Source organism: Phasianus colchicus, chromosome 6 (assembly GCF_987193195.1).
Source record: "Phasianus colchicus chromosome 6, bPhaCol1.hap1.1, whole genome shotgun sequence".
NCBI classification, from domain to species: Eukaryota; Metazoa; Chordata; class Aves; order Galliformes; family Phasianidae; genus Phasianus; species Phasianus colchicus.
Genome location: NC_143441.1, coordinates 8912781 through 8928791, shown reverse-complemented (window position 1 = coordinate 8928791; position 16011 = coordinate 8912781). Strand labels below are relative to the sequence as shown.

The 16011-nt window shown below is 37.8% G+C and overlaps 1 protein-coding gene across 12 annotated transcripts in view; it reads left to right on the top strand.

Moving 5' to 3' along the window:
* The window catches only part of LOC116227229 (uncharacterized), a 244817-nt gene that overhangs the window by 30962 nt on the left and 197844 nt on the right, over window positions 1-16011 (top strand). For 10 of the 12 annotated variants that reach the window (XR_016467650.1, XR_016467651.1, XR_016467649.1 and 7 more), the window contains exons 2-3: window positions 3139-3226; window positions 3693-3799. Coding sequence is in view for 1 of the 12 variants with exons in the window: in XM_090142370.1 (XP_089998496.1) it covers window positions 3705-3799; window positions 7165-7226 (157 nt within the window). In the remaining 11 variants the exon portion in view is untranslated. Of the gene's footprint in view, window positions 1-3138; window positions 3227-3692; window positions 3800-7164; window positions 7227-13388; window positions 13578-16011 lie in introns of those variants that run through there. The other 2 variants (XR_016467652.1, XM_090142370.1) reach the window with 2 other exon arrangements.

Here is a 16011-nt window from a genome sequence, read left to right as displayed (position 1 = left end):
TATGTTCATTTGTTCCGTGGCAAGTATATATAGTCTGGACAATTACATTTTGTTTCTTGAGGAAAAAATTAATCTATAAAGGAAAGTCTGTTATGTGAGAAATAGCTCCAGAACTCCTCATGTCTCGCTTTCTGACAAGTTTTTCTTGAATAAATCTGACCTGTCAGTACTGCTTTACTTCAGGTTTGCAGATCTGAAATAGCTACTGATGGGCTTTCTCTTCTGTCTGATTGTTTTGTTTTATTCAAAGATTCTGTTGAAAGCAGAACCATTGTTTGTCTTTAGTCACATGCTGACTAAATAGTGTTGTCAGTAATGTCTGTGTTATTTCTGCAGTCTTCAAGAGATGGGATACGTACGGTTCAGGTGCTCACTACTGATAAGCAATAGCCAGCAATTTTATTAGTACTGTAGTACTGTAGCTTTTTTTTTTTTTCCAGATTTGGTTGGCAGTAGTTGTATGAACTGTTTCCATTGGAAATTGATGCCTTTCATGGTATTCCAATGCTAATGAAACTTTCTTTATGATGCTTTTTCAGCCAAAGTGACAAAGGCAGAGTAATTGATTCCCAGTTACTTAGTGAGCTCTTCTGTCCTTGTGCACCAATGTGTGCTGTTACCATCCACAACAGAAGTGAGAGCTCTGGTGGATGTTCACTTGGGTGTCTGCTTTTTTATTCAATGTAAATAACGAAGTATTGCCTGAAACTTAATGAGTTGATTGGTGTTTAGGATGCTTCCTTGAGCACTGAGCTGATGCTAAGTCAGGTAAAGCAGGGATTTTGGCTTGGCTGGCTGGCATTCTGGGCAAGTGCACTGACAGTGAGCTGAGATTGACTTTTCTAAAAGGAAGAGTTGGCAGTTTATTTTAATATAAAACTTGCTATTGCTCGTTTTTTTGTTCTTTTTGATAACTTGATTTCATGCAACGAGAATGTCTGCAGGATGTTCCAAAGTCTGTTATTTCGGTTCTATTCAAGCAGGGAAGACTTGAAGTTGCTGTGGGAATATCCAAGTGCTGCCTGTTTCCATTATAGGCTTACGGTAGCCATGCCATGTGTTTGTACAGGTACTGATATGTAGAAGGGGATATGCTGACAGGCTGAGCCTCAACTTTTCTCTCCTTTTTTTTTTTTTTTTTTTTTTTTTAATACCATTATATAAAGAGAAAGAAGTAAAGAGGAGTTTAATGTCAACAGAACCACTACCAACAGAATATTTATAGTGGGGTTAAGTAAATGATTTTATCAACTTATTTTTGAATGATTGAATCGAGGCTGTAGTCTATTAAATAATTTCAGAAGAGAAATTGGAAGAGAGAACCACCTTCCCAAAAACATAGTGAGAAAATTCTGAGTGCTGCACCTGTTCAAGTGAGTTTAAACCAGCTGGTTCCTTAGAGTAGTTAGGAGATATTTTAATTTTAAATTAAATAGACTCATGAAAATGACAATATAACTCTAAGATTCCAAAATATCCTCTTGTGCCCCAGTTAAGCCTTCTCCCCTTCTCTTTCCTCCTCCCTTGCCCTATCTGCAGTAAACCACCAAATGAGCCTCTTATTCTCCTGACTTGCATTGGAGGTGAAGTTAGCACTGAGGAGCTCTGAAAAGAATGAGTGCAAGTAGTGGAAGAAACTGGGCTAGTGAGCCTTCTGCTTTTAGCTGGGACAACAGCCACGTTGTGTGTCCTACAAATGAAACCGTTCAACATAAAATGTTTTTTTATCCCCTCCTTCCAACTATAACTCTATTCCAAAATGTTATTCTCCTCATGATATAGAGCTCTTGTTCTAGCCAAAAAGTGTTTGTTAGTTAGAATTGGGGCAGTTCTCATTGTTGTTCTTTTATTTAAATAGTTTTCTATTTCCCTAACTTCTAGTACTTGCTGTTCATTTTGGTAAGCTATAAAAACAAGCCCTTCCATTGGCTGTCATGTGTGGATTTTTAATTGTGTTCATTTGTGGGGTTGTTTTTTTTTTCCACTTTTGGCTAAATGAAAAAACTGTACATAACCTTTCAGATAAGGTCCCACCAGGGTCAGGTATGATGGCTTTTAATTTTCTCCCTGCCAACACCTCTTGTGCTGTGCCCTCTGTCTCTCTTGTAGCCATGTCGCTTTTTTGTGAGCAAAGGAAAGATTTTACTGGACCCAACCTCAGCAGCATCTGGTGCTATGTAGAGAAGTGCTAGCTGAGCTGCAGGAGAGGGTGCTTAGTACCAGTGTCGTGTTGGGAGTGACTTGATGAGATGAGAAACTGCATTGAAAGAAGCTGTAAGATGAGAGAGGTATTAGTGGAGGTTCTCGAGGATTGGTTTTGACATTAATCTTATTTTTTGTTTTCACTGCTTACCAAAAAGTAGGACAAAACTAAGAATGTACTAATCAAGTTTGCTAACGGGTTAAATTAGGACTACGTAAGAAGGAGACTGTCATACAGGATTGACCTTGAGTAGGGATGAATTAGAGATGGAAAAGAATTAGCATGTAACTTCACATCATTTAAATACTTCGAGGAACAGTGAGTATTCCTCAGATCTCATTCACTGGGGAAACAAAACCTTCGAGGAAGGCTAAGCTGTACTCTTTAGTCAGGTAACAGCTGTCTGTGAATCTTGTTTAATATACAGGGAGGTCTGATTCTTCCTCCACTGGAGGGAGACAAGGGCTAATGAACAAATGCAAACAATTGTCAGATGTGCAAATTCACGTGTAACAGCTGGAAAGGAGTCTGACTCTTGTGATGTGGAGAACATTGCCATAGATAGGTATGTCTTCAGTTGCATTCTATGAAGTTGAGCAGAACACAAGACAGTGAATGGGGGATGCATGAGGTGTTTGTATGCTTCCTTTATTTTTTATTATTCAGAGCACACGTGTTTTTGAGATGATTTGTAACTCATCAGAAGAACTCAGCTGACTGAAATCAAAGCAGTCCCAAGGATGATGATGGGAGCACATCTCAAAAAGCTACTAATATCCTGTCCTGTGCTCCCTGAAAAACTGCAGACAATTTGAATTAAAAATGTTTATTATCTAATTTTACTGTGTCAAGTTATTTAATTGTTTCAAGTTGTTACAAATTTTGTGCTATTGCAGTTCAGTTACGAAGACTAATTTTTTTTTCTTTCTCGTTAGAAGAAACTACAGGCAAGAAGACTCCAGTAAAGGCAAGGCACATAGTCATGAATAAAGGAAGACTTCAACAGTAACAGCAAAATCAAAGGTGTGAAGATATTTGTAGAGAAGAATCACTTAATTCTCTGCTCTAAAGTTGATAGAATTGCAGTACTGAAATTCTCCTGTTCAGGAGCCAGGATGCTGTGCAGTAGTGAGACTGACAGACAGAAGCTGCATTGATTACTTTTTAAATGGGGAGGGGGGAAGCAGTTAAAGGAAACTGAGCAGATCAGATGTGTCCTGATACGCTGTTCTTTCCCACACTGTTATTCTGGATGCCATGTCTCTACTGTGGAAAATGCCGTACAATCAATGCTGCTTTTCCAGTTAGCATCCAACATTCACAGAGATCTATTGTGCAGGGATTTCATAGTCTATTTTAAAAAGTAGTATTGGAGGAAACTGCAGCAAATCAAGAAATTTGTATACAGTTTGCAAAACAACTGTTTTGTGTTTGTCAGAACGTTACCATCTGACTGGAAACTCTTCCTTTTTTCTTGTTTATTCTTCAGTTATGCGCCCTCATGGTGGCTCCTTTTAGGCTGGTGTCCTCACTAAGAAATCAGACTTCCCTTGGCTGTACAGCTCCTGGGACTTGCATGAACACTTGGCTGTTTTGGTAAGTCTTGGTGATGCTATAGCAATCACACTCACAGGATTTAGCACCTTTTGATGCAATTTAGTTCTGGTGATACTTATGCTAGTGTTTCACCTGAAGTCTGCAGTTATTCTACTCCCTCATGAATATGTTAATTATTTCACACTCCTTTAAAAAAAATTTTTGCAGTCACAGAGCTAACTTTGCATCTTGGGGTGGTATTTAAATAACTTCATGGAAAATGTATAAGTCTAGGTTTAAAAAAAGGATAGTGAATAAATTCAGTGTGGCACAAATCTGACATCTGCATTGCAAAAAATATTCAGTGCAAGTAAATTATGCATCTTTTTTGTTACGACAGTTCGGAAACCATACTTGCAAATATTACTTTAATTACTATCTTTATTGCACCGTTTCTAAAGAAGTTTTCTACTTAGGAGCTGACTACCTGAAATCTGATACACTAAATATTTCTTTATTTCCTGATGTCAGATGCATCTTTTAGCCGTATTCTAGTTTTCCTCTGTTGATCAAATAGGTACTTTACATGTTGTTTTCATTATGCCCATAAGGACACAGCATAACAATACTATTTTCTCCATGTTTTATATTTTTTCACTTAATTTTCCTTGTGTATGAACTTCCTTGTAGTAAAAACTTTATCACCCATTTTGTTTGACATGTCATTATTATTTCAGATGATTCCAGGACATGCTATCAGACTAAGTATTATACTAAGATAAAGTTCATTAAATCATTATTTTATGAAATAAAACTTACTAGCACTGAAGGTATGAAGAATTACAAATATTTCTGGTATTTGTAGTTTTTGTTATTTTTCATAAACTATTAGAAATGTCATAAAAAGCTTGACAATAAGAGCCATACAATCTACTTTTCAGCTCAGAGTAGTTGAAAGAAGTCTAGACATGCTTATATTGTTTTGTTCACATCTTTTCCGAAGCCTTTTCCAGTCAAGTGGTGTTTTTTTAGATATCATCAATGAGTCTGAGCAAGGATTTTTAACTATTCCAGTAGCTTTCTGGGATGTTTTAGGAATGATTTGACCTCAGAAGATTTATGCTGCTCTTACGACCGCTGAATTTCGAAGTTGCATTATCTGTACTGCTAGCCTGAGAAGGGAGTTATTTTTTCCATGGATATTAGGGGAGCTGGTGGCTGAGCAACAGTGGTCTTGAGGAGTACTGTCACTTAGCTAGGAATGATTTGGAGGTTGCTTCCAGAACAGGTCTACTGCATTTTAAGCTGATGTTCTGATTTATGTGCATCTGAAATAAATTCTTATTGTCTCTCTGAGAGTGCCTGAATAATTCGAGTTCTTGAATCTTTTCATCGGGGCATTGCTGGTTTTGTAGCTGTTTTTATTTAAGTATTTGGATTCTCCTTTCACGAGGAAATGCAGGATGAGGAAACTCTTCCTTTCATGTTTCGAGTTACAACTTTAGTGAGTCTATAGATAATAGAACTGAAAATACTGTAATGGAGTCAGACGGGGAGAGCTGAAACTTTAAACTGAATTATTCAACTGCCAGGAGGAAATACTTCTCCGTCTTCTAAAAATCAAGTTTGCCTAAAAACAACAGTCAGAACGCTCTCTGTTTTTGTTCATGGACACAATAACTTTTAACTTGTAGTTGTAAAGTGGATGAAGGTGTATTCAAACATCAACTGCTCCTCTCTGTATGGGTGCAAAGGTACTCAAGGGTTTCGAAGCATCAGAATAATTTATACTGTTATTTTCCATTGCAGTTGATTATGCTTGAGTTTTTAGAAGCCGTTACTCTTAAGACCTGTACTTCAGATGTTGTGGCTAGTGCTTGAATTTGAGGCTTAGGGGAAAGACTTCAGCACCAGAGTTGTGTGTTCACTGCTGTCAGTCCTCAGAAGTCATTTAGGCAGACGTGATGTGAGACTGGGATTGTAGCTTAATTGAAGGGTTGTAACCGAGCCCTCCAGGGAATTGAAAATGTTTTCATTCGGTTGTAAATGTAATGTGGTAACGTTCCTTGGTGAATCGTTTGTGGTTTAATCTCTTGCTAACGAGAGGCAGGGAGAGAAATTGGCACTGTGGCTTCATGATGTGAATCCCTCATGTCTCGTGTTATGAATAGGCTTCTCCTGAGCTCTGTTTTGGGGTATTGCAGACATGGAATGGGAAGGTAAAATATTGATGAGAATTGCTCTGTGAAATTTCTCTTGTCCTGTGTTGGGAGTGAATGCTCTTTTCCCTTCAAGATAGGCGTTGTTTTGAAACCAAACCAAAAGCACACTAACAAGTGCATTTGGCTTAATTGCAATCAGTAGGTGTATTCTAAAGTGTAATTGACTCCTCTGCATAGATGCTAAGTGGTTCTGTCCTTTATTCCCTAGCATAGGTAAGTCATGAAGGGGTATTGGCCCAAGCCAACAGTCCTTGGCTACCTGTGGATTGAGGGTTTTTTGATAAGTTCTGAGATGTTGTATACAAATTTTAGTTGAAGTTGTGCTTGATTATAGATTACAGAAACGATATAATCACCTGAAAGTTGAAAACTTCAGTTGTCAAGTAATGTTAAGAACTGTAGTCTTAAACTTGTATGAATAATTTTATATTTGGATACCAGAGACACTGTGTTCAGGACTTGTTCTGAGTATGTCTTGCCTCAGTAACACACCACTTTGCTTTCATTCTTTTGTTGTGGAGTTGAAATTCTCCACAGTGGAATAGTCGAGAGGGATCTGGATGTTTTGAGTCTCTGTGCTTTACTAAGATGCAGATGTGTGGGCAGATGGGAGCCCAGCCCAGGCACATGCTGAAACAAGCAGTGTGGGCAGCTCTGGTCAGAATTTGCTGTGTTTGCAAGGGAATAAAATGTGGATTGACTTTGGCTAACTCTGCATTCCAAGGGTATGTGGAGGGACTATCTGTGAGCAATTTCATATTCAGCTTTTCTTTGTAATCCTTTACTCTTTCTGAACAGTGGTCACAACTAGAGTACTTATGTAATTTATTTTATCTTCTGTAAACCAGCTAGTTACAGCAAAAGGTGTCTTACTGGGCTAGATGGAAACAATTTTATGTGAGAGATTACAAGATAAATTGGCACAGCCCAACCTAAAGGGATGGTGACTATTCGTACGGTGACAAAAGTCTTAGTTCATTTTGAGAGCTTCACAGTTCAAGAATCAATTGGATTTGCATATCCCAAAAGTTCAGGAATTGATTTCCTAAATGATGATATTCAAGGCATAATGATCATGTCTGCCTGTTATTATATGATCAAATATATTCCATGGAGGGTGAATTATTTAATCTCTGTGGAAACATGGAATTTTCATGATGCATTAGGATTGTAATGGGCACTTTTTTTTTTTTTTTTCCAAAGGAATGAAATTGTTCCGTCTTCTAAACAAATGATCTGTGATGCCTTGAAGGCTGCTTGGAGAGGTAGATAATTAGCTACCCCACTGCCTAGAGAAATAGCTTGGAGAATTTTAGAAGTCTCATGCAAATGGTTTGGGATATTATACAAAATTAGTTTCAGTTAGGCTCAAATTTATCTAATTTAATTTAATTATTGGGAAAAGTAAATCTTTGACTGAGGGGGAAGAAAGGAAACCTGACACGAACAGAAGTCAGGGCAAAAAAAGACACTGCAATATAGACTGCAACAATTAGATACTGATGGATTTACAGCTGCCATTTACTTTGTAGGCATTCACCTCTAAGGCATCAGTAATGACTTTGTTCTCTAAGACTTCATCTATCAGAATTAATACCCTAGGCCACAGGTGGAATAATTACTAAACTGAATTAAACCCTGTTGCTCATTATATCTGTATTCTATTTTAGCAGACTGTGTACTTAGCTGATGAATCTCCATCCTTCTGGGATTTTGAAGTTCTAGGATGTCCTGCTTGTTCCACTTAAAGTTGCAAGGGGTCTCTGGCAGGGATTGGGTGGTTCTCTGAGGCGGAAACTTGATGGCTGTACCAGGGCTTGGGAGCCTGATTACTTGCCTGTGGGAACTGTGGTGGCTCTTTCATGTTCCTGTGATGTCTCCAGCCGTCTTTTCATTCCAGACCGGGTTGAGGGTGCATCAAATTTCTTCTTAATCCGAGGAAGATGGTTGAGAGATTAGAGGAGCAGGTGGTGCACAGCTGATTGCTGGTGGCTGTTAGCTGCCTCTTCAGTATGCAGAGCTCAGGCAGAGAGCAAAAAGGAAAAGGAAATATATTGGAAGTGGCTCAGGCTTTTACAGCGTGGCCTGTGGTTTAGTGGCTGAAATGAGACCAGAGAAGCTGGGACATGGCAGTTGTGTTGCCTGAGGTAGGTAGGCAGACTACTAAGGTAGGCTGGTGTGAGTCTCTCCTGTTTGAGGGACATAAGTTAATGCTGTTACATGGAGGTTGAAAAGATACACGTAGTATGTCAGGGTAGAGTGGGTGGGTCAGTGATGTCAATAAAGAAAGAGGGAAGGGTAGATTCGTGCTAGGATGATGGTCAGGGGGCTATAACGGATAAATCTCTGCCGAGACCGGTAGAGCTGGGAAGTTTTAGACACACACTCTTCATTAGTTGAACTGTAGCAACTTCAGTGAACTTTTGTTTTGTTTCATCACATGTGATGGTTCTGTAGGATATTTTAACAACGTCAGATGTGATGTGACCATTGTAAGAGCAAATTCACTGAGCAGTCTAAATACGTTTCTGAAAAAGCTTTCTCAGCAAGCGTTTGCCTCACTTGCTGCTTTTGGAACATGTCCTGAAATTTTCATCTAGCGTGTTGTCTTGTGAGCACTTTTGTTCTTAAGCAGTATTTTGGTGCCAACTTGAATAATATAATTAAGAGTTTAATTACAATAAAAGCATTTTATTTTATGGCAAGTGACTATTTTAACAGTGATGCTTTCTCCATATGCTTATCAGTAGAGGAACCGGATTACTTTACAGGATAAACACAGTTTCAAAGAGACTCAAACCAGAACCTCATTGAAATTGTTCAAGTGGCTACCATAGGTTTAGGAACGTATATATATGTTGTTATTCTAAGATTGTCTGAGGTTATCGTGTTCAAGATACAGGCAAAACTTGTGACCTTTAGTTACAAAGCTCTGAAAGCAAGGTTCTGTTGACCTGTAGTTAAATTACTTTTGATGTTGTCATGGTTTTATGATTTTTGTTTGCTCTATGGGCTGGCCCAGGTAGCTCAGCTGGTAGAGCGTGAGACTCTTAATACTGAAAATGGAACTGGGCTGAGCCAGCCCATAAACTGTTGACAGATATGTAAAGTTTGTATGATGTTCTGAAAGTCCTCTTTAGCCCTTCATGAAATTAGATGTGTTGCGAAGCTCGAAGTGTGGTATTGTTTCAGACAAAGCAGCCTACACTCAAACATTACTCCAAAAGGAATATACCCAAATTGTTTAATTGCGTACAATGTTATTTTGGTGTTTAATAGCTTTCTTTAACCTGCAAAGTGTCATGTCATCCAATATATGTATAGTAGGTGCTTGATGAAAATGCTCTTGTTTTCAGTTCTGTCACTTTCCCAGCGACAGGACTTCCTCTTTCCAGGTCAAACCAGTTATGCAGAGAGAAGAACCAAGAAAAAGCAGCACCTGGCTTGAATCGATTCTCATTTAAAAAGAAGAAAAAAGTAAACAAAAACTAAGCCAACAACAAGCCAACAACTGACCCAAAAAGATTGCCATTCTATTTTAGAGGAGCAGAGATGCCCCTAGCATATCAGCAGTATAAGAAGGGTGCATATATATAACCTATACATACTTAAATTGTATGCTTCTATGGTAGCTGTCCTGAAAGTAATGCAAAAATTATTTCAAAAGGGAGCCTTAAACTTTTTTGCAGTTAAATTCTACTTAGTTTGAAAAATACCTTGTTTTTATTTCTTTTATTATTTTTAGATAGATATCTGTTGCTTTTTTGCTTATAATAAGGTGTTGAAGCTTGATGCTATAACCTTATATTTACTTGAAATCCATCTTTCCAGTTTTCAGCATTTTTTTTATTATTGTAACATTGGTTGTAAGAAAAGGCTCAAGAATCGTTTCTAGGACCCACAGTCCTTACCCTGTAGTGAGTGATGTTCCTGGCAAGGATCTGTAAACAAAATTTGGCAGAAGCCAAAGATAGGTCAAATGTTGGTGATTTCCATTTGAACAGTTGGAACACCATTTTTAGGTAAGTCTTAGGTTTCATAACTGTGATTAACAAAGATGAAGACAGATAAGAATCTTTTTTTTGTTCTTGTAACTATATTGATGACAAATCACCTTGAAATCTTTTAGTATCCCCTATTTAAGTAGCTACCTTGTTTTTAGTCTCCTAAAATACATGTGAGAGTAATTAATACAGAGGCTGTCATCAAATATACAAATGTTCATAAATGCTGCTTTCTGGTGTTTGTGTTTGTAGTGTGGTGTTCATGCAAGTTTTGCCCTTGTTTAGCAGTTAAGCCCCTACTTGTGGATCTGTTTTTGGCCATTACTGACAGTTCCCCTGTTCTAACTTCACAAAAGTTAGCTTTTAACTGTGAAGGATAAACAGAACTCTTTCAAAGCAGAAACATGACATTTCTGATAACTTAGGCCCGAATGTGAGTTTAATGCTTGAAGATCATGGCTGTAAGAAATGGAGAGGAGTATGGTTGTTTTTTTTTTTTCTTTCCCAGAATATCATCATTTTTATTATTTATTATAGCTGAAGTTAGAAAAATAAGTAATGATTTGTGTTTTTTTTTTTTTCTTTTTTTTTTTCCAACAAAGAACAAAAATATTATTCTTGCCTGTAGAGGTGTGCCAAAATGCTTTGTTAGTTATGGATGAACATTTAACATTTGCTTAAAAACTAAGAATTCCTCAGCATTTGTGATGGTAACAGTGCCAGCAAAAATACAGACATGGGAACACATGCTGTTTGGCTTGGAGGCAAGAAGGAGCTAATGTTCTGTAAGCATCTAGAGGGAGAATATTATTATTTTTCTTTCCAAAACATAGAAAACATTGGTTAAAGGCAAATGAGCTGCTAGATAACAATGGATGGTCCTTTGTAAGGCAGCACTGTCCTTGCCACACAAAAAGTATAGAAAGATCTCTAGATAACTTACTCAACTTGAATAAATATCAGGTGTTCTCTTCCTTCAAGCACATATTGACTTGCAAACCTTTCTCTAATCTTTCTTAATCTTTGTCAATATTTACCTCTTCATGCAATAAATATTGAGAAGTCAACAGAACCCAACTTCATCTTGATTTTTGCACTTGTGTTATTTCTTTGCCAATTTCAGTGAAATTCATGTGTAGCTTGAGAACGATAAATTAGACTGGCAACGTAAATCCTGTTATACAGTTTGTAGTAATAATTTTAATGAACAGTTCAGACCTCTGGCTGTAAGCAGAACTCCCCCAGACCTCTTCTAAAGTGTTGGAGAATATTAGGTATTTTTGATCCTTGATATGTGTGTCTCTTAGGCTGAATATAGCCTTGCTGTGTTACTAACCAGTTGAATTCTCTTTTTAGTTAAAATGTATTACATTCCTTCTTGTAAGGTTCTTTAGATTACTGGTGCACCTGACAATCATGAAACATCCTGTGTGGGCATGCACGTCTCTAAGAACTAAGTGGTTATTCTTTAAAAGAAAATGGTATGGTGTTTTTGTTGTTCTTGGTTGTTGCTTTTTTTCTTTTTCGTAGTATCTGTTAAGATGACTGACTTTATCATGCTTCCTGCTGTGCTCACTTGTTTTGCACTTGAGCAAAAACTTAGAACAGTGGAAGAAGCCTGAGAAACTATTGCTTCTGTTTGTCGTTAACTACAACATCTGGTCTGGCTGCTGGTGGAGGTGGCAGAAAGGGATATTCATGGAGTCAGAGCTGAGCTCCAGCCCCTTGGTCACAGCATGGGCACTGCATCAAGTCTGAGCTGTAGCTGGGTGCCAAGAACAGCCTTCTGCATCTCTATCATCATTACCTCTTAAGCTTTCCTAACTAAATTTCCAAAGGTCTAGTGAAAACAGTGAAGGTGAGATTTGTTAGTGATGTTGCTCGAAGTGAAACATTAGCTCCTTGGAAACTGCTTGCTTAATAGCAAACAAATTGCCTTTGAGGTAATGATGTATACTGTATTATGAGGTAATAATGATGCTGTATTACCATAAGGCTTGTCTGTACCTCTTATCTTTTGCTTGTCTGATTGTCTGCAAGAGTGCTTCATGTGACAGAGATCAGGAGAAGGGTAATTCAGGTAATTCAGTTATCTGAAGTCTAGTAGATACTACACAGTATATACTCACGTGTTAGCATGTATATGGAAAAAGCCCAGTTCAAACATGGAAATGAAAATATTGGTGGAACTTCAGTGCTAGCCTTAGGAAGTAAAAAAAAAAAAGGAGTTAAATTGCAAGCATGAGCAAGTCCTGAGAAGAAATTAAGGCTTGGATTGCTGACTGATTTCCAAATTGTCAAGCCCCATCCTAAATCTGTGAGGCACATGTGGGTGTCTGATGTCATGCTGCTGCGGTGATTGTCATCACTGGGTCGCATGGAATGTGCATTTCTAATGCTGACCAACCAAATGCCACAGACAGAAATTAATGAAACTGCAATTGTTTTCAGTGTATTTTGTAGACTAGCTGTGTATTTTCTAGCTATTTTCTTCTCAGAAAATCAAAACATTTTCTGGGGAACTACTTACTTCCTTGACAAAATTTGGCAGAAGATCATTGGAACACCTGGCCTTTCTTGACTTCATGGCATTAAACTCAATAAAATTAGCTGTGGAAAAACTGTGCAGTTTCCTTTCTTCCCAGTTTGAGCCAAGAAGGACTTCAAACAGTAGGAATCCTATGTGATCAAGGAATCATGAGGAAAAGTGCAAAAGCAGGGACGTCACATATATAAGACTTGATTAATGTTTTGTGAGAGAACTGAGTTGAGATCTATGATTCAGATCAACTTTGGCTGTTTAAGTAGCCCTGTTAATTAGCATTAAATCCTGACATAGCTGTATTACTTGGTACGCATTAGTAGGAAACTGTAAAATAAGTTATTAAACCCAAAGGGCATTAAATGTCTCCTACCGTAACTACTGAAAACAGTACAGCAATAGGAATAAGGGAAGGCCATTCATGTTACTGCTTTCTCTTCCTCTGGAATTTCATGTCTTATTAAAAAGCTTCCCAGAAGGATTATTGGTCTGAAATTATACATTAAAAATGGAAACGCAGTAGTTATTCACTTGCCTACAAAAACAAATGGTTGCCATAAAAGTATATTGTTTAGAGAAGTCAATTATGCCTTAAAGAGGGAAGAAGAAAAATTTTTAGCAATATTTTGGAGAATAAGCGTCTGAAATGCACTGGATAAAAGAGCAGTGATGTAGCTGGGGATGCGTAAGTATTTTGGTGTCTGCCTTTGTGAAGGTCTGGGACTGGTTGAATCAGCTCCCTTGTGAGGGTGGCAGTCCCATTATGTTTTTTCCAGGTTGGCTGGTGTAATTGTTTTTTCTGAGGTTATCAGCATGTTCAATCAAAAAGCTAATATGTGCATTATTGCTTTGCTAGTTTTTAAGCCCTTTTCTCATTATAGGTATTGATCTTGATTAAAAGCTGTTCTCCAAATGTTTGGATCCATTGACATGAAGTGATTCTTGCCTCTCCGCCTGTTACCAGAGGGAAGGTAGCCTCATTCAGGTTAATTGCCAGTGCTTGATGCTAAATGCAAATGCCAGAGCACTGCTTGAGGTGAAAATTCAAAAATAAAAAAGAGCAGCTGTTAAAATGTCCTTTCCTTCTGTATTTACCAGAACAGCATGCTTTCCATTGGCATCGGAATATGTCAGAGAAAATGTCATGAATACTGTTTTCAAGACAGATAATTTTCAGTTCTTTGTCAGCGAATGTGTATTGTCTCAGTCCTTCACCAGGATTTGGGGGAAGGGACAATAGCAGCAAACAGCGGTGGGTATTGAAATGAACAACGATCAAAACACGGTGAGCCAGTGCCAGAAGGAGGACTGATGTACAGGCATGTTGAGCGTGGACAAAACCAGAAGCACCAGAAGCACTGCCATTGTGATCTGAAACGTGTGGTTGGGCTCTCATGTCCATGATGGTGATAATTTGCACAGACGTACATCTCCAGTCAGGATTTGCAAGAACATTGCAGCCTTTCACAACAGATAACCAGTTCATGAATACATGGAGATGGGCCTTTATAAATGTTTTCTCTGCAGCGCTCTATCTAGTTAGGGCCTTACAATGGTGCTTTTTTATTGTAACTTCACTAACAGTGATGGAAAACAAACTTGCACCAGGCTCAAGATATTTTGAAGTTCAACTGCGCACTACAACCTTCAGTTTTACAGGCAAAAGTAAAGAGCAATTCAAACTGGTTCGCTGTGTAGAATTTCTGTAAAGCCTGGGAATTTGATGCTGGATGGATTTTAGGGGCTTTTTAAAACTAGCAGTGAAGTGTGGGTTAAAAATTCCCAGAATTATTTGGTTTAAGATTGTTTGTAAACCGTAGTAAACTGCCCTAGTGGCAAATGTGCTTTACTTAGCATTTGGGCTTTATTCCTTGTCTGAAATGGTTTTGTTTCTGTTTCTGGCTCTTAGATCTTCCTATGTACTTGTCTGTCAGGCAGAGATCCTTCCACTACAGATTTTTGTTTTGTTCCATGTTTAGTCAGGCACTATCCTTAAATTACTCTTCTCTGTTGAATGGACTGACTTTTGGTAGAAGATGAAATTTCAACTTTTTAATCATTTTTCTGACTCTCTTCTGATTTTTTTTTTTTTTCCCCCCTGCAGCATATTTTAGGTCCAAATTGTCTTTTGTGACAAAATAAATTCAGTTATGAACTCAGTCTCAAAACAACTCTAAATGAAATGTTTTGGTTTGGCTGTCTGTCTGGAAGATTTCTCTTGTCAATATTTTCTCTCAGCAGGTAAAAACAAAGGAAAATGGAAACTTAATCTTGGAGGCTAAATGCCTTGGTGCTCTGTGCTCTGTTGGTGTTAATGTGTATTTGCCCTGAAGCCAAATGTAGTCACACAGCTACCTGCCTGGAAGGCTCCTTCCAAATTGAATTTGGCAACAACTTCCCCAACATGTGGACAGGAGCCTCACTGCTTAGTTTTCCTGATGGGTATTTCTTTTATTAGCTTGGATATGGAATGATAAATCGATTATTTTCTGTTTGAGAAGTGGGAGAGGAGTGGAGAAAATTACTCCAGGAGCTAGGGATCCCTAAAGGAGTTGCTTTGTTTAGTGTATCTTCCTTTCTACAGACTGAATTTCTTCCTGCAGCATGAGAACATGAGTTTAGGCCTAATTAACACAGCACCGGAGAAGCTCGAATCCAAGAGATTGTTGTGAGAGAATTTCTCTCCTCTCTCATCAAAGATTTTAGCTTTGATGCTACTGCTCAAACCGAACATACCTTGTCCCAGAAGATCTCTGTCCCTCTGGAGGGATTGTTCAAAGTATATGTATTGCTAATGTGAATGAAGATTGTCAGGTCTTTCAGATGCAATTTTAGAAAAACATTTCAGGTCCATCAAAAGGAAGCAAGAACTGTGTGCCTTGTTGATTACTGTGTCTCATGATCTCAAAGGTTCTTGGAGCAAGGGTTATTTCCTGCAATGCCAGGCATCCACCTATTTAGCTGTCTCTCATGTTATCTTGAATAGACAACACAGTACAGAAAACGAAAAGAATACTCTTAAAAAACCCAAAAAACATATAGAAGCCTCATTTCAACGTAGCTTATAATTATTCCTTAAAATGCAATGATCAAAAGATTCATCTATCTGCTACTGTTTTGTTCCTTTTTCTGAGAAGTGGGCAGAACACATCTCAAAAATGCTTAAACTATTTACCTTCACTTAAAAAAAGTAAAAGCTAAAAATGAGATAAATTTAGTTTAGTTTTTTTTTTTTTTCTATTCATAGTGATATTCTAAACTAAGCTGCTACCTTCATTTTGCTTTGTTCAACTCTAAATAGAGCTGCATCCATAGTAATAAGGTGGGAAGATAATCAGGTCACTCTTTTCTTTCGGAATTTTTTTTTTTTTTTTTAGAAAGTTTCATGTAAAAATGAAGCAGATGCTCACTATTGAGCTTAGGCAATCTCCTTTTAAAAGCCAAAATAATTTGTATTTGGTTGAATTACATGAATGCTCTTGTTGCAGTAAGAAAGCAAAGGAA